This window comes from Carcharhinus amblyrhynchos, chromosome 8 (genome assembly GCF_965287045.1).
Source record: "Carcharhinus amblyrhynchos chromosome 8, sCarAmb.v2.hapA, whole genome shotgun sequence".
In the NCBI taxonomy this organism is placed as follows: domain Eukaryota; kingdom Metazoa; phylum Chordata; class Chondrichthyes; order Carcharhiniformes; family Carcharhinidae; genus Carcharhinus; species Carcharhinus amblyrhynchos.
Window position 1 is genome coordinate 74,333,941 of NC_137331.1, and position 18,874 is coordinate 74,352,814.

An 18,874-nucleotide genomic window follows, 5' to 3' on the forward strand; every position below is an offset into this window, starting at 1 on the left:
TGTTTTGGTGAGAATGTGATGATTCTGGGGTAATGAAGTGTGATGCTCTACACTTTGGTTCAACATCAAATGCTATCTGTGGCTGTGGAAAGTTATTGAACTTTTTTTTAAATATGTAATTTCTGGAGAATTTACCATTTGTTTTGGATTTTAATTACAGTTTTGAAGAAAAATGAAGACTTTTTTTTAAACATTTTCCTTTAATCTTCATTGAATATTCTACTTCCATTTCAGTTTTAAATTGTTAAGATTGAATGAAAACAAAGTTAAATGCAGTGGAGATGATGTTAGAAAACTTCCACGACTGAATGCATGTGTTTGCCTAAAGATGTGTGGATTTTTTTGTTGTGTTGCTGGCTTTAATGTTTTATGTTGTTTCTTCCAAATTGTGATTTACAATACTGGTTTCAATAGTGAGTTTAAAATCAAATGGGAGCTGGAGCTGAAATCAAAGTGTAATTTGAAACCAGGCAAACGTTTGAATCATTATTCATGGGTATGATTGCTGGCCACAATCACTATCTATCTTTACATATGTTGTGTGCATGTGTACATGTATACATTGTAATAGTACCAACATTTTGAAAGTTACTTCGAATACAATTTTTAGAAAGTAAATAAAAGACTTAAAAATCAAAATATATAATTTGCAATTTGGAAATAACCAGTTTGAGCTTCAAGTAATCCTGGGTACTCTTGGTTCAAATCTGAAGCTTGGAAGTTTGGAATACCGTAACCTCTTTTGTTCTTTTTTAAGGAACAGCGATAATGTCATTTATTTGAAAACTTTTTTTCTGTCTTCCCAACTGGCAGAAATTTCATTCTTTTCTGTTTAATTAATTACACATCTAATTTGCTGATCTAGAAACTGACAGATACATTTAGACTACATTAACTCATTTGGCTGCAAGTTGAATGTACCTCCTGTGTTTTTTTTTAAATAGGTCAATCATGAATTAGAGACAGCAAACAAGTCTAGCAGCTTCAAGACTTTGAGACTGCCTGTCACGACATAGCAATGAGTGGACCTTTTTGTAGAAATGGTTAACTTGCTCAGACTTAACTGTTACCTTTTGAATTGAAGTGTTTTGTGTTTAGTTTCACTTAATTTCCATAACAATTGTAGGCACTACTGCTTCTATTTAATTGATTGAATAAATTAAGTGCAAAAAATAGCAACTCACAAAACGGAGGAGGTACCTAAAGTTTAAGGGGATAAATTAATTTTAACCATTGATAAATAATGGATGGTGGAAAGACTCAGCGTGAGTTTTGAGTTTTAAAAATACACTTTTTGGTTGTTTAAAGAGAGATAACAAACATATTGGCAACTTATGTCACCATTTGAATTTGGGATAATTTTTATTAGATAAATACATGTTTTGTTCTGTGTGTGTTATCCATATCGGGTAAATGTTAATTTTGGTAATGAACAAGTCAAATGTAAGATCTGTTGTTTCAGTTCTATGCACTTAAATGCTAATAAAGGATTGAACCACAGATTTGTGTGCGCTACTGAGAGAATTACGATCCCTGAGAGAGGCATGATTCTTCAGCATTCATTACCAAAACCAGTGTCCTGTGAGTGTGAGACTAGAAGCGTGGAACAGTAACCTGCAAATCAACCGCTGCAGAAGAAGTGAAAAACCCTGAGTCTTAGACTCTAAGGCATTGGAACAAACTCAATGGGAGGGGATCTGATCACTTTGCTTCGCCATGAAAAGTATTCAAGCCCAAGTCATGAGTCTGGATATTTTGTGAAGCTTTTGATACGTTTTGAATAATGAAGTCAATTCAGAGGTGGAATACTTCATGTATAATGAATTTTGATGCCTGGTGTGCTAGAGTTTGACACTTTTATGGTAACTTGTTGTACAATGGCTCAAGAGCTTGTGTGTCTTTGTCCACAGTGTCAGTTGACCTGAGGGCAATGAAAGCAAGGAGGTTAAGTTGAATTTGTATAGAGCACTTGTTCAACCTCATTTGGAGTACTGTGTCTAATTCTGGACTCCATAATTTAGGAAGGATGTGTACACAATGAGAATGGTTCTCAGGATAAAGGACTTCGCTTACAAAGAGAGACTGAAGAAGTAAGGACTGTTTTCCTTGGAGAAAAGATGGCTGAGAATAGATTTGATACAGGTATTCAAAATCATAAAGGATCTGGATGGAAGAAGAAACTAGTCCCACTTGTGAAAGCTTGGAAAATGAGAGGGCGCAGCTTTAAAAGTAACTGGCAAAAGAAGCAAAAGCAATAGGAGAGAAAACTTTCCACACTGAGTGGTTAAGGTTTGGAATGTACTGTTTGATAGTGTGGTGCAGGCAAGTTCAATTGATGCATTCCAAAGTGAAGTAGTCAGTGTCCAGAAAGAAAGAAGATGCGGTGTTACAAGGAGAGGGTGGAAAAATGGTGTTAAATAAACTTCTTATATGAAGGGCCAGTGCAGCTTAGGGGCCAAATAGCCTCCTTCTATACTGTTAAGAATTCTGCAAATGCACCTTACATGGGCACGAAAGTAAGTAATGTGTAATCCATATGAGGGAATTACATGCAAGGCTAAGGAAGCCAAGCTACATGCAAGCTTTTTTGATTCATGCAAGAACAAACAATTTTATAGTATCCCCAGAAGTGGCAGTAATTCAATAGTATCCATAATAGTAATCCATAGTAACTTCACCTTTGGAAATGTCATTGCCTAAACCAGTCTATTCATTATAAAGGTATTGTTTTGAGTCTTTTCTCAAATTCTAGAATGATGGATTCTTTTATTGTCAGTGCTGTATTCCTTCATGATTTTTTAAAAAAGAACAGGATCACATTTAAGAGATCTTTACTGGGATATAATCGACATTGCAATAGGAAATTCATGTTTCTCATTCAAATGGAGTACATGTCTGTGAACAGAAGATACAAGCATTCATATGTAGAATTATCAAAAAAATTACCTCATTCCTTTGAGTTTTGCTTTGTTCTCATGACGATCAATAAGACTGTGTAGAATGTGTAGCACAAGATGCCTTAACTCACTATCTTCCATTAGGGAAACGGATAGAATGGGCTCTAAAAATGGAGATGGAAGAGCAGCTGCTATACTTTTGGCCTTGTATCCTGAAGTAACCTAGCATTAATAAAGAGCAAACAAATAGATTTATTCTAGTCTTCAGATTTCAACTGGCTATTAAGAAGACAGGCAGAATGAGCCATTTGTCTTCCAGTTCATTTATCCTCTAGTTCATCTGTGTTTTTCTGACTAGTAAGATAATTATTTCAGAGACACCTTTATCAAGATAAACTGCCGTTTTGTTATGTAACATCGAAGCCAAATTAGAGGGCATAGTTTTTTTTTGGCTTTCTGTTTTGATGAAGGCACTGTTGGTGAAACAGATCTCTGCATAAAATTCCAGTAAAATTAGCTGTAAAATGACCATCGTAGATCCTTGGACTATAGGAAGCTGCAGTTGTTCTATATTTGGATGCACTGCTTTTGATTTTTTCCCTCCTCAATTTTACCTTCTCAACATTTTGTTCATTTCTCTGGTAACATACAGAAACTCTTTCCATAGTCATCTGGAAACAGCTGAATCTGCCCTCAGTGCTTGAAAAATATCATAAGTGAACTTATGTGCATTGAAATAGAGGCATTTGTGTGAGGAGAATATACAGATGTATGCATACGCACTTAACTTACATCGCTAGGATAGCTGCTGTATTTGTGAACATTTTGAAATCTTTCCATGACATTAAGCATTTCAAGAAAAATATGCAAAAATGTACATTACAACTGGATTCTGAAATACTTTTTGAATGACTCATTTTTGTCAAAATTGTACAAACTTTAAAGATAATTAACTGCCATAGTTCCTTTTATTCAAAAGGGGCACAAATAGAACATTTCCATTAAGTTCAATATACGAAGCAGAATTGAGAAGAGCAACAAAAAAATGCTAGTCTCCAGATAAATAAAAACATCTTCAAAAGGTTATTATTCCTTTAACATTTAAAACTATATCTGTGATTACTATGCAAGTTGATCTTAGTCAAATTAGGAATTGAAACTATATCAAGCACAGAACCAAAAATGGGGTCCTATATGGGTTACTAATTGGAATAATTTTCCCAACAATTAACATTCAAGTTAGATGAACAGTTATCATGAAAGTTATTTTTTAACCTTGGTTAGAGTTTCATATTTAATGCTTACCATAAGTAGGGATCTCAGAAGCATGATTTGGATGGTTCTTGTTCCCCGCTCTCTGTAAAAGATGTAAGAGTTTAAAATCTAGCGAAAGTAATTTATTTTGCATACTAATATAATTGCATGTTAATAATATGACAGAGTATTTTAAGAGCTCAGAAAAGATCTCTTTAAAGTCATCATCATCAAATGTAGAGAGCTTGGACTAATCACAGCTCAGAAACCAAATTTGAAAAGCAAATTAGATGATAATATTTGCCCTCTGGAATAGTGTAACCTTTAAAATCACAACTTAAAAACATTTCTTGATTTAAAAAAGCTTATCATAAGCATATGTGACATTAATCTGTCCATCTGAACTGCACTCCATTCAGTCAATAATATATTTGTAAGTCATTTGTTCCACAATTTGAGTTATCCGGTTACTCTAATATTAATAGTTCTACGTAACAATTTCAACATTACCAATTCAACATCTCGTCACAATCCCACCCTAGCAGTTATACGCTTCCAAAAAAGCAATGTGTTTTTAAGGTTTTCTTTCAGTCTTCTTTGAAGAATTAGTTTTTATATTTTGTTATGATCCTAGTTGATGTTATAACAGGAGTGTCAGGTCCCTGTTGTAACAGACAGAACCTTGGCTCAATAGATCATAACTTTTCATTTTTGTTAGAAATGAGTCACAGGGCTGCCGATGAACTTAACAAAATAATAAAATGTTTATTAAACAAGAAAAGATCAACTATAATATACTAATCCTTCACCCCACCTATATCTTCATAGATGGATACAGATTAATAAAGGCAACAAAATAAAGTTCATACTCTGATGTTCTCAGTAAGCATACAGTCCATGTAAACTGACAGACCAACTGTGGCCAGACATACCACACCCTGAAACCAAGTGACAAATGTCACCCAATACAACTTCTGCAGATTTCTCATCAAATCCTCCCTGATGCTCATCACACTGTGAGCCAACTAGTTTCACAGGAATTCTGACTTCTGCACATTTTTCCAAACTCCACTCTCAAAGAACATGCTTGGAATCTTTCCCCAAACAAACTTTCTCTTGGATGCCCTCGCCAAAGATCCACCTCCAGGATTTCAATCTCTTCTTTCAGTGTTCCTCTTCCTTGGATTGCAATGTGCATTCAAGCTTACAGACAATCTGTCAGGTATCCTGCCATGCCAACAGAACACTACTTCTTCACAGGCTGTGTTAAGATGTCAAACTTTTGATTTACTTCAGATGTCTCACATAGGTGACCTTAAATCTGGTTCCTACAGCTGCCTCTTTAACTCAGGGCACTTTCTCTGTTTTTTTATTTAAAACTTCACTCAACAGGGCCTTGGTAAATTTCTTGTTTTGTTCCTTTAACATAATTCTACTTTGGATTTCCTTTTATATTTATTCACATGTAGGATGTTATAACTTCACAGTTCTTTTAACTACCCAATTTTTTTTGACTCAGTACTTGGTCATAAGAAACATAAGAACATTAGAAATAGGAGCAGGAGTAGGCCATCTAGCCCCTAGAGCCTGCCCCGCCATTCAATAAGATCATGGCTGATCTGAAGTGGCTCAGTTCCACTTTCCCGCTTTCTCCCCATAACCCTTAATCCCCTTGCCTACCAAAAACCTATCTACCCGCGTCTTAAATATATTTAGCGAGGTAGTCTCCACCACTTCAACAGGCAGGGAATTCCAGAGATTCACCACCCTTTGAGTGAAGAAGTTTTTCCTCAGCTCCATTCTAAACTGCCCCCCCCTTATCTTGAGGCTGTGCCCTCTAGTCCTGCTGTCCTTTCTCAGTGGGAAGAACCTCTCAACCTCTACCCTATCCATCCCCTTCATCATCTTATACGTCTCAATAAGATCCCCCCTCATCCTTCTAAACTCCAACGAGTTTGGTCTCTTCATACTCTCACATTTCAGAAACACTGCAAGAGAACCAGGAGAACGTAGGTTACTTTCCTTACCCTAAAATAGGTGCTGCTCTAAAATATTTTGGGAGGAAGGTGAATTATAAAACACTCATTGCCTTATCTTGAAGTTTTTAAAACATCTACGAGAGATCAGTGCTGGGAATTGGATCACTTTTCCCTTTTGAAGTTGGCAGTGATCCAGTTTTAGCACCAAGCACTACCAGCTCATATTTCTAATCCCATACATAATTTCAAGATTCCTGTTACTGCTCTGATGTGCCTTAACTTCAATCTGAGGAGTCCTACTGTGTATCTTGTCATTTCCCAAATCAACCAAATTTATGGCTTCTCTGAGCAAGATTGACAACTAATGTCCAATTATGAGCGTTTTAGTGCCTGTTGACATTGGGCTAAAATACAAAGTGACACCGGACATACAAAGTATATTTATTTTCCTATGTATTAATGATATATTTGAATTTTTTTTCCAGTTCCTTCTGAGGTCAGTAATTGACACTTACCCAGAGTGGTTGGAGTCCAATGCATGTGATCCAGCATCAAAGGTGGGTACCTTCCCCATAATAAACATAATGATTTCTGATCTTTGATAATCTGGAAGACTGCTCCCAAAAAAGCCTAAAATAAAACAATGTATACAAAATTTAAGTAGTTTCATGTTCAATAATGTACAATAACTAATTCAGTTACCAGACTACATTATTATGCCCCAACAGAACAGTAATTCAAATTAAAGTTTAGACCATGTAAAAAATGGAAAAAGGTTATTTTAGTTTTAACTCAAGTCAAAAGCACCTTTAATTCAAAGGGTGAGATGATAGCAAAGATGGCAAGTATTAAATTCTTTAGCTGTGTGACTGGACTGCACCTCATTCTAAATACAAATAATTTGGACTCAAGTGTAGGGGTATAATATCTAATTTACAGCTGGCACAAAAATTGAGGATGTGCTTAACCGTGAATAAGACTAATCATCTTCAGGAGGATAAGACAGTTAGTACATTTTGATCAGACACTTTAACATAAGAACATAACTAGGAGCAGGAGTAGGCCACCTGGTCCCTCGAGCCTGCTCCGCCATTCAATAAGATCACAGTTGATCTTTTTGTAGAGTCAGCTCCATTTACCTGCCTATTTACCATAATGCTTAATTCCTTTACTGTTCAAAAATTTATCTATCCTTGCCTTAAAAATATTCAATGAGGTAGCCTCAACTGCTTCACTGGGCAGAGAATTCTGCAGATTCACAACCCTTTGTGTGAAGAAGTTCCTCCTCAACTCAGTCCTAAATCTGCTTCCTCTTATTTTTGAGGCTATGCCCTCTAGTTCTAGTTTCATCCGCCAGTGAAACAACTTTCCTGCTTCTATTTTATCTATTCCCTTCATAATCTTCTACGTTTCTATAAGATCTCCCTCATTCTTCTGAATTCCAATGAATATAGCCCCAGTCTACTCAGTCTCTCCTCATAAGCCAACCCTCACAATTCCGCAATCATCCTAGCGAATCTCCTCTGCACCCCCTCCAGTGCCAATATGTCCTTTTTCCAAGTAAGGAGACCAAAACTGCACGCAGTACTTCAGGTGTGGTCTCACCAGCACATAAGAACATAAGAAATAGGAGCAGGAGTAGGCCATCTAGCCCTTCGAGCCTGCCCCGCCATTCAATAAGATCATGGCTGATCTGTCACTGCTCAGTTCCACTTTCCCGCCCTCTCCCCATAACCCTTAATCCCCTCGCTTATCAAAAACCCATCAACCTGCGTCTTAAAAATATTTAGCGAGGCAGCCTCCACCACTTCAACGGGCAGAGAATTCCAGAGATTCACCACCCTTTGAGTGAAGAAGTTCCTCCTCAACTCCGTTCTAAACCACCCTCCTTTTATCTTGAGGCTGTGCCCCCTAGTCCTACTGTCTTTTTTGAGCGGGAAGAGTCTCTCCACCTCTATCCTATCCATCCCATTCATCATCTTATACGTCTCAATGAGATCTCCCCTCATTCTTCTAAACTCTAATGAGTACAAGCCCAGTTTATTCAGCCTCTCCTCATAGCTCAACCCCCTCAACTCCGGTATCAGCCTAGTAAACCTCCTCTGCACTCCCTCCAAGGCCAAAATATCTTTGCGCAGGTGCGGCGCCCAAAACTGCACACAGTACTCCAGCTGCGGCCTCACCAATGCCCTATACAGCTGCAGCAAGACCTCCCTACTTTTATATTCAATCCCCCTTGCTATGAAGGCCAGCATCCCATTCGCCTTCCTGACCACCTGCTGCACCTGCAAGCTGGGTTTTTGCGACTCATGCACAAGGACCCCGAGGTCCCTCTGCACCGTCGCCTGCTGCAGTTTTTCGCCCCGTAAGTAATAGTCCTTCCTACCATTCTTCCTACCAAAGTGGACCACCTCACACTTGCCAACATTAAATTCCATTTGCCATTTCCTGGCCCATTCGCCCAACCTATCTAGATCCTTCTGCAGACTCTCCACACCCTCCGCACAATTTGCCGTTCCCTTGTACAGTTGCAAGCTATTACCAAAGTGAAAGAGGCTTCTGAGAGACTTCCTCTTTATCGATGACTGCGCCCTGTATATTGGCTCAGAGCCAGACATGCAAGATAGTATGGACAAATTTTCCACGGCTTATGACAACTTTGGACTCACCATCAACATTAAAACGATCGAAGTCATGCACCAGCCTGCTCTTCATGCACCGTACATAGAACCCATAATCACAATCAAAGGGCAGAAACTACAGGCAGTGGACCAGTTCACTTATTTTGGCAGCACCCTCTCTCAAGCAGTGACTATTGATACAGAAGTTAACTGCAGAATAGCCAAGGCAAGTTCTGCTTTTGGTAGACTGTGCTCCACTGTATGGGAACGTCGAGGAATCAGCCCAGCAACAAAACTGAAGGTCTACAGTGCTGCAGTACTCACTACCCTCCTGTATGCTTGTGAAACGTGGACTATGTATCAAAGGCATGCAAGACAGCTCAACCATTTCCACATGACTTGTCTTCACAGAATATTACACATCAGGTGGCAAGACAAAGTACCAAAACTGAAGTTCTCTCTCGAGCAAGTCTACCATCAGTCCACACGCTGATGAAAGCACAGACCCGGTGGGCAGGTCATCTCATCTGCATGCCAGACAAGCGCACATCCGAGCAGCTCCTTTTTGGGGAACTCCCTGCAGGTAGACCCTCGCATAGAGGGCAGAAGAAATGTTACAAAGACACACTCAAGGCCTCCCTGAAGTAGCTTGACATAGACACGACCACCTAGGAAACGCTGGCACAAAACTGCCCTACCTGGCGCTGCCTCATCCATGAGGGCTGTCAAGCTTACAAAGCAAGGTACATTGTTGAAGCACAACTTAAGCTAGGGTTGCGCAAGTGCACTGCAACCAGCGAAACAACTACAGTGCTTACATAGGTCTGTCCAATATGTGCCAGGACATTCCGTGCCCAAATTGGCTTGATCAGTTATCTTCGGAAACACCGCATCCAGCCTCAAAACAACTAATGGCGTCGAGGTCCTCATCGATAACGATGGACGAACAACAACATACAGCTGTAACATAATCTCACTGTTTTTAAACTCCATACCTCAAGCAATGAAGAACAAAATTCCATCTGACTTCTTAATTACCTGCTGCACCTGCAAATCAATTCCTTGAGATTCCTGCACAAGGACACTCAGGTCCCTCCGTACAGCAGTATGCTGCAATTTTTTATCATTTAAATAATAGTCCATTTTCTGTTATTCCTACCGAAATGGATGACGTCACATTTACCAACATTGTACTCCATCTGCCAGACCCTCGCCCACTCACTTAGATTATCTGTTTCCTTCCAAAGGCTTCCAGCGTCCTCTGCACACTTTGCTCTTCCACCCATCTTCGTGTCATCTTACAAGTTTTGACACGCTACATTTGGTCCCCCACTCCAAATCATCTATGTAAATTGTAAACAATTGCAATCCCAACACTGAATCCTGAGGCACACCACTGGTCACTGATTACCAACCAGAAAAATGCCTATTTACCCCCACTCTTTGCTTTCTGTTAGTTAATCAATTCTCTATCCATGCTCATACATTACCCTTACCGCTGTGCACCTTTACCTTATGTAACAACATCTTTCTCCTCTGTGACCTTTATTACCATGACAAAGAGAAGTAATATCACAGGAATACCAACTCGAAGGCACATTATCCTGACGTGTATATACATCACCAATCCCTTGTGATTAGTAGGTCAATACTTGGGAAAATCCTATCAGCACGTAGCCTCAAAAATCATCCAAAAAAAGACAGGGGGTGGGGGTGGAGACACAGGATACCTAGATTTTCATTTTGACAGCTGTGTTGTGCTTTGTTGAGACTCTTGATCCAGCCTGAGTTCTCAGGTCTATCAGAAAGGGTGGGAGGGATGGCAATTGTTTCTGTCACAGTGAGAATTTATCGTTAAAGGGACAACCTCATTAGTTAGAATAATTAACCAGCACCTGGATTTTTGTTTCAAAATAGGATTGGAGTTGGAACAGAAGCATCAACTTACTGCTGAATCCTGGTCTGTTCCAATTTTCAGACAGACCATGATCTTGGCAGCCAGAACTTCAACTACAAATAGGAGGAAGTTTCATTAGTAGATACAACTTGGAGTCAGATGATAATAGTTATGAACTCAGACTTCTCATTCATTTCTGATGGCATTCCTACTGCCTGAAAATTGGAACAGATCAGGATCTCTTTCATGATAAATTGTCACTTTGACAGAAAGGCTTGCCAAGCCACCCATCCCTCACCTATAAAAATTGGGTTGCAAAGTAAGGCATTGGCAGTGAAATTAAAAAGGGATCACATGCTTTTCTCGGGTATGTGTTAGACTTAATTATTTTAATGCTTTGTTGGCTGGCCTCCCATCTTCCACGCTACTTAAAACTGAACTCATCCAAAATGCAGTTGCATGCATCCTGATTCTCACAACGTCCCCTTCACCCATCACCATCATGTTCACTAACTGCAATGGCTTGTGGTATGGAAATGTAACACAATATAAGAATTTAAATTTTCATATTGCGTTACAATCTCTGTGGGGAAACTATGAACAAAAGTAACCAAATTTATTGAATGCCATTCAAATGAAGATAGACGTTGTAGCTTCTTGTAAATTACACATGCACTAACAGGCAAAAGACACATCAAATAAAAAAAGGGAAATTTCACTTTAAATAGGTGACATAACAAAAATACACTTGACTCAACCGCAAACATTCGCATTACATCTGCATAAATGTTGTGCCACGTAGCTGCACCGTTACACAACATGCTGTGTTTTATTTGTATAGAGGCGGCCAGGGACCTATCTGACAACAGGTTTTACCTTAGTTTCACAGGTACAAATATCATCCACAAGGCACACTTCTAGGACTGTTTTTGCCTCAGGTTATGACAACCTGGCTGGTGTAGCTTTCCAGAGCTCCTTGTCAATATACTCCCCAAAAACACCCTGGTTCATGGTTTGGCCACTTACGGGAAAACTCGCAGCTCTTTAGTATCTGCACTATTCACACAGCTTGACCTTTTTAGCCAACTTGCACACTGGAAGGAAAGGACAGGGGACCTTGAAAGGCAAACAGAAAGACTGTCCTTATCTTGAGTGATTTGCTTCTCCTCCTCACAAGAATTCTGTTCCTCTTTCTGTCTGCTTTCTCCTTGTGTTTGCATCTGTGCACTCACCCCCAAACTGCTCTGTTTGGCTCTCCTTCGTGTCTGCAGTTTTTCCTTGTGACTAGCAGCCATGTGAAGCAGTACCAACAGGACAGAATTATTCTTAAAATAATTGGGGAATTACGCACCCTTTGAAGAGGCTGGCTAGGGTGAACGTTGGACCCTTAGAGGATGAGAGGGGGGACTTAGTGGTAGGGGATGGGGAAATGGCTGAGGTCTTGAATAACTTTTTTGTTTCGGTCTTCACGGAGGAGGACGTGAATAATTTGCCGGGTGGTAGTGATGGAAAGGTGGTAGGACTGGAGGGTCTCAATGACATTATTGTTACTAGAGAGGCGGTGCTCGACAGACTGGAGGTACTGATTGTGGACAAGTCCCCAGGACTGGATGGAATGCATCCGAGGGTTCTGAAAGAAATGGCGGAGGTGATAGTGGATGCCTTGGTGGTTATTTTCCAGATGTCGCTGGATTCCGGGGAAGTGCCGGAAGATTGGAAAGCGGCTAATGTTACACCGTTGTTTAAGAAGGGTGCCAGGCAAAAGGCAGGGAATTATAGGCCGGTTAATTTAACGTCTGTTGTAGGTAAAATGTTAGAATCTGTCATCAAGGAGGAAATAGCGAGGCATCTTGAGGGGAATTGCTTGATAGAGCAGACGCAGCACGGTTTCGTTAAGGGGAAGTCATGTCTGACAAGTTTATTGGGGTTCTATGAGGATGTGTCTAGGGCGGTGGATAGGGGAGAGCCGGTGGATGTGGTCTTTCTTGATTTTCAGAAGGCGTTTGACAAGGTATCTCACAAGAGGTTATTGCAGAAGGTAAGGGGGCATGGAGTTGGGGGTAGGGTGTTAGCGTGGATAGAGGATTGGTTGTCAAATAGGAGGCAGAGAGTGGGGGTTAACGGGTGCTATTCGGATTGGCGGTTGGTGACTAGTGGTGTGCCCCAGGGGTCGGTGCTGGGGCCTCAGCTATTTACCATTTATATAGATGATCTGGAGGAGGGAACCAAGTGTATGGTGTCGAAATTTGCTGATGACACCAAGATTGGTGGAACGGCAAATTGCGTGGAGGGTGTGGAGAGTCTGCAGAAGGATCTAGATAGGCTGGGTGAATGGGCCAGGAACTGGCAAATGGAATTTAATGTTGGCAAGTGCGAGGTGGTCCACTTTGGTAGGAAGAATGGTAGGAAGGACTATTACTTACAGGGCGAAAAGCTGCAGCAGGCGACGGTGCAGAGGGACCTCGGGGTCCTTGTGCATGAGTCGCAAAAACCCAGCTTGCAGGTGCAGCAGGTGGTCAGGAAGGCGAATGGGATGCTGGCCTTCATAGCGAGGGGGATTGAATATAAAAGTAGGGAGGTCTTGCTGCGGCTGTATAGGGCATTGGTGAGGCCACAGCTGGAGTACTGTGTGCAGTTTTGGTCGCCGTACTTACGCAAGGATATTTTGGCCTTGGAGGGAGTGCAGAGGAGGTTTACTAGGCTGATGCCAGAGTTGAGGGGGTTGAGCTATGAGGAGAGGCTGAATAAACTAGGCTTGTACTCGTTAGAGTTTAGAAGAATGAGGGGAGATCTCATTGAGACGTATAAGATGATGAATGGGATGGATAGGATAGAGGCGGAGAGACTCTTCCCGCTCAGAAAGGACAGTAGGACTAGGGGGCACAGCCTCAAGATAAAGGGGGGTGCGGTTTAGAACAGAGTTGAGGAGGAACTTCTTCACTCAAAGGGTGGTGAATCTCTGGAATTCTCTGCCCGTTGAGGTGGTGGAGGCTGCCTCACTAAATATTTTTAAGACGCGGGTTGATGGGTTTTTGATAAGCGAGGGGATTAAGGGTTATGGGGAGAGGGCGGGAATGTGGAACTGAGCCACGACAGATCAGCCATGATCTTATTGAATGGCAGGGCAGGCTCGAAGGGCTAGATGGCCTACTCCTGCTCCTATTTCTTATGTTCTTATGTTAAGAGGAATTACCAGTTTTTCTGAAGGAGTCATACAGACTCGAAACATTAACTGTTTCTCCCTCCACAGATGCTGTTAGACTTGCTTGCTGAGTTTTTCCAGCACTTTCTCTTTCTACTTCAGATTTCCAGCATTCAGTGTTTGCTTAAATATACTAATTTTCTTTACTGCATTGCTTCTTGAACCCTATTGTCATTTAATCTTGCTTTGCCTCTGCTCTGACACAGAGCTTCCTCGTGCCCCTTTCCCCACCTACCCTCACTCAAAACCTACTGCATTTCTAACTTCCCAGTCTGAGGAAAGGTCACATATCTGAAATGTAATTGCTTCTCCCATCATAGATGTTGCCAGGCCTGTTCACTCTTTCCATCACTTTCCAGTTTTATTTTACACTATTCAATCCCTCAATCATTCTATACATTGCTGGAAGTTGTTCCTGCACAGCTACAACACTGATATCTACCTGGAAACGTGGAAAATTGCCCAGTGTGGCCAGTCCACAAAAAAAGGACAAATTCAACTCGGTCAATTAATGCCCCTTCAATCTACTTTTGGTCAGAAAGAAGGAGTCATCAAAATCGCTATCAAACGTAGTTACTCAGCAATAACTAGCTCACGGACTCTCAGTTTGGGTTCCGCCAGGGTCACTCAGTTCATAACCTCATTACAGCCCAGGTTCAAACATAGACAGAAGAGCTGAACACCGGTAAGGTGAGAGTGGCTGTTCTTGACATCAAGGCAACAGTTGACAGAGTATTACCTCAAGAAACCCTAGCAAAACTGGAATCAATGGGAAACGGGGAAAACGCTTCACTGGTTGGAGTCATTATTGGCACAAAGAAAGAAGGCTGTGACGGTTGGAGATCAATCATCTCAGCTTCAGGACATCACCGCAGTGTATCCTCAGGGTAATATTCTAGGCCCAATCTTCTGCTGCTTCATCATTGACCTTCCTTCCATCATAAGGATAGAAATGGGATGTTCCCGGCACCTCACTGCCAACTTCTCAAGGACAACTAGGAACGGGCAATAAATACTAGCCTAGCCAATGAATTTTACATGTCACAAGTGAATTAAAAAAAACTAATTTGTGCTCAGCCAGCCAGTGCAGATCCCTATAAACTCCCAATCAATGCATACTGGATGTTCCTGCATTGGTGCTTGGATGAGCAAGAATGTGTAACAGTGTATCTTCTGGAAATTTCCATCAGTCTGTGTGACAAAGCAGAGTCTTCCCCTTATAATTTCCTGCCCTCCCTTTAAATTGGGATTTATAGGGAACACATTTTGCACTGACAGCTTGTCAAATTTAATTCAAATATGGCAGACCAGGAAAATGGATTGTTGCATTCCAATCCTTTTGCCCGGATGCAGTGCCTGGACTGACAATCATTTGCACACTGGATGAAAATCACCCTCTGATATTTCAGCATCAATGTAAATGGTTTTGGTCATTCAGTGAGTCAGGACAACAGTCAGGTTTAGCATGCTAAAACAAGAATGATGAGACACCATTTGGAAATCTTTGTGAATTTATAAATTTACTTTTGGTGTCTTTTTATCACAACCAAAAGGAAATAGTTCTTCCCCTAATCTCAAAAGTAAAATGAACTGCCCTAATTTATGTTTTTCACAAGCATCCAAGTATGTAATGTACAATGACCATCATTGCTCAGCTGAGGATAATCAGCAGGCTCAACACAAGAATAGTGGTCTGAAATGACAGCATCAATAATTCTTATACCATCACTATTTTGCACTGAAAGCTTTATATTGAATAAAACTCATTAATAGGCATTCTTTCACGCACCCCAAGTATATGCAAATTAGATTCAGTTAATGTGGTGGAATAACTGAACATTACAAGAAATAGTACTTAGCAACACTAAGGCAACAACTAAACCCACGAAAGTATTTTTCTAACACCACTTTCAGGCAGGACTGTAAGTTAATGATGTTTCATATGTCTTTCACAGTAGTTATTTACCCTAAAACCAGCTTAATACATTTTGTTCTTTCGAAAATTTCAAAATTTTATGCAATAAACAGACCCTTAATTCTACAGATTTGGGAATGAAAGACTAAAACAGATGATTCATGGAACCTACAATCAGCAGGAAATAAATGCATAAGCTTACAAATGCTTCTTTGGCGTTTGTTTATAAAAGGGGGTGAAGGGTGACAGTCTTTTTAAAAGATAATTTATCCTGTTAGGGGCAATAATTTTTGTGTTTACTATGGGTATTTCTCGGGTCCCAAATGTCAAACTAGAACAACAATAGGAACAAAAAGCCTTTACTAAGCTGCAGATCTATTACCAGGCACACTGGTCCAAATTTTCTTGTTAGAATAATGTGTGCTATTTATGCACGAATGCCACAACAACTTCAGGAGAAGGCAGCTTTATCAATGTAAAAATGGTGTCTCACTGTCTTGTTCCCCATTCAAATACTTGGAGCCACACGAAGTTCTCTACTAGCATGATAGATACGAAATAATCTCATTGCAGAAAGATAAATCAAATTACTTGAAGTCTTAGATCCATTTTAATTAAATGATAAGTGTGAAATACTGCCAAGCATCTTGGCACTGACAATTAACTGTTAGAAATATGGGGATTTTACAACCTCACTCGGGTGAGATCGCACAATCCTGCTCGAGGGCAATGGGGATTTCTGGGAACATTGCTGAAAACCTACCACTTTGGGGCAGGCAATCAAGTCTCAGATTTTAAAGATGTCTATCATTTTAATTTTTTTCCATCTCAACTGAATCTTTCCGTTTCTCAATTTCACTTTCCATACCAGATTTGATATTTGAGTATACCATTCCTATTTTATTTCTTTCTTACTCTTGCTCTGTAAATTTCACAATGCTGCAATCTGATTGATAAATCTCCTAATCTGCTCATTCAGATTCCAGTGCCTGTTTACTGAGATGCCCCTTTCAATCTCAGTTTCAGCAACTTACAGGGCAAGTATCACCAACACTAAACAGGCAAGTCTAACAAATAGCTGGCACCACTCAATGGCTTGCCATGACAATTCGTGGCCTATCGTCACTTGCCAGTTCACTTCAGGTTTATTAAGTACTCCATTCTCAAAATAACACATAATAAATTGAAAGGAATTTTCATACAACTTCATGGTGGGAAAGTTAATGGAATTTAAAAAACAGTGCCGACTGGATAGCGTCCTGGGGAGGGAGCAAAAGAGAAGATATGTCAAGTGCAGAGCAAACCCAAGGTACGGCAAACATTAGGTTAAACGAAGAAAGATATTTAGTCCTGCTTGCTTATCTTTTTACTGATTGGCTTTTGGTCAACAATGAGCTCCAACTTTTACTGTCACATAAATAAGGACTTGCCTGAAATCTTTAAGATTTAACTTTCGAAACGATGTAGTAGTGCATACTGGATCTTAAGATATATACCACCTCATAGCAAGAGCTCCAGCACGAAAACTAAGTAGCATTCAAGGTTGGAAGATTCCTTAGTGCTGCCCTCACTCTGCCACCATCACTTCACCAGAAGTTTGGTGTGGCTAAGTCTTCTGGATTCCACCCTGATGAATTTTTGCAGCAGGGTGGAAGCAGTTCAAAGGGAATTCCTCAGCCACGTTTTGGTTCCAGGACATAACTGATGTTTAAACAAGTGACGAACCAGAAAGAGTGAATTTACATTGGAACTTGGTTATAAAGAAACTTATGAGTCTTACGTATCATTATGAGTTTACTGATCACATTAGAATCCTGGATATAGAAAAATACCCGAATATATTTGCAAGCAAAAAATTAAAAGGCAAAACAATGTGGACTGGCCTTATCACTCTGTCACGCTAATACATTAGGAATAGCATCCACTTTTACTCATACAACTGACAGATTTGGCAATTCACTCGATTGGTGATTAGTTTCCCTGTCGCGCACTTGCACCAATTTCTTAAATCAGTTTATTAACATAGGATGGCTTCTCACAAATTGCTTGAAAATGTTGGGTGTAATAAATTAGGATAAGGTGGGAGTTAACTCCAAGATAACATCAGTATACCTCAGCTTATTCTGCTCTCAATTCACATCATTTGTTTCAGAGCAAGCACTAAAGTACTCTAATTATGTAGATACAAATGCAAGTGAGTAGATTGAACTTTTGTTCACAAGTGGCAGTTGTAGCAAGTGTCAGGGAAAACTAGAGAGCTAGTCATAATTATAACTACTGCAGCATTGGTTAAGAAACATTAAATTTAAGTAAATGAAAGGTATAGTTAGTCAGCTGATGGGATGGTCAAAACATTTCCCAAATGAATGGTATAAACAATATACTCAATACTGAAAGAATTTCTCTCAGTTCAACATCACCAGGGAGAAGCTTTTCTTTTTTAGTTAATAATATCTTTGCAAAATACGATTGTACATAATGTAACTCCAGGTAGTCCAAAAAACGTGCAATTCCACAACCTGCAAAAAGCAGCATGAGAATTTTAATATAAAGTCACTAGGCTAGGAGGACTTGAGTTTTCAAGCTCTAACCCATTATGATTTATAGTTTGAAGTTTATTTATTAGTGTCATAAGCAGGCTTACATTAACTCTGCAATGAAGTTCCTGTGAAAATCCCCTAGTTGCCACACTCCAGCACCTGTTTGGGTACACTGAGGGAGAATTTAGCATGGCCAATATATCTGACCAGCACATCTTTCAGGCAATCTGACTACTGGATCCCCCATCAACAAAACCTTGGGCATTACCGTTGACCAGAAACTGAACTGGACTAATATACTATATATGGTTTAAGTAGGATGTTAGCATGCAGTCATGGCATAAGTTAGTGCCATCAGAAATGATTAACACAAATGTTACACTGCAGAATCCTGTACTCACCAATAGTCTGGATAATTGTATCCTGAACTACTTTCTCATCATTGCTTGTTGATAAAGCACCAATACTTTCATTGGACAACTCAAAATCAACACTGAGGCGCAAGTGTTTCAACAATGTGTTAAACACCTCCAAGACGGTTGGACCTATTTAAAGAAAAAAACATCAAA

General features: G+C 40.0%; 1 protein-coding gene across 3 annotated transcripts in view; it reads right to left on the bottom strand.

Moving 5' to 3' along the window:
* Window positions 1–18,874, bottom strand: part of efr3a (EFR3 homolog A (S. cerevisiae)) — a 182,133-nt gene that overhangs the window by 45,812 nt on the left and 117,447 nt on the right. For all 3 annotated transcript variants that reach the window (XM_080194277.1, XM_080194276.1, XM_080194275.1), the window contains exons 12-15: window positions 18,707–18,850; window positions 6,646–6,760; window positions 4,203–4,254; window positions 2,947–3,119 (exon numbers count right to left, since the gene is read on the bottom strand). In XM_080194277.1, coding sequence (XP_080050403.1) covers window positions 2,947–3,119; window positions 4,203–4,254; window positions 6,646–6,760; window positions 18,707–18,850 — 484 coding nt within the window. The remainder of the gene's footprint in view (window positions 1–2,946; window positions 3,120–4,202; window positions 4,255–6,645; window positions 6,761–18,706; window positions 18,851–18,874) is intronic.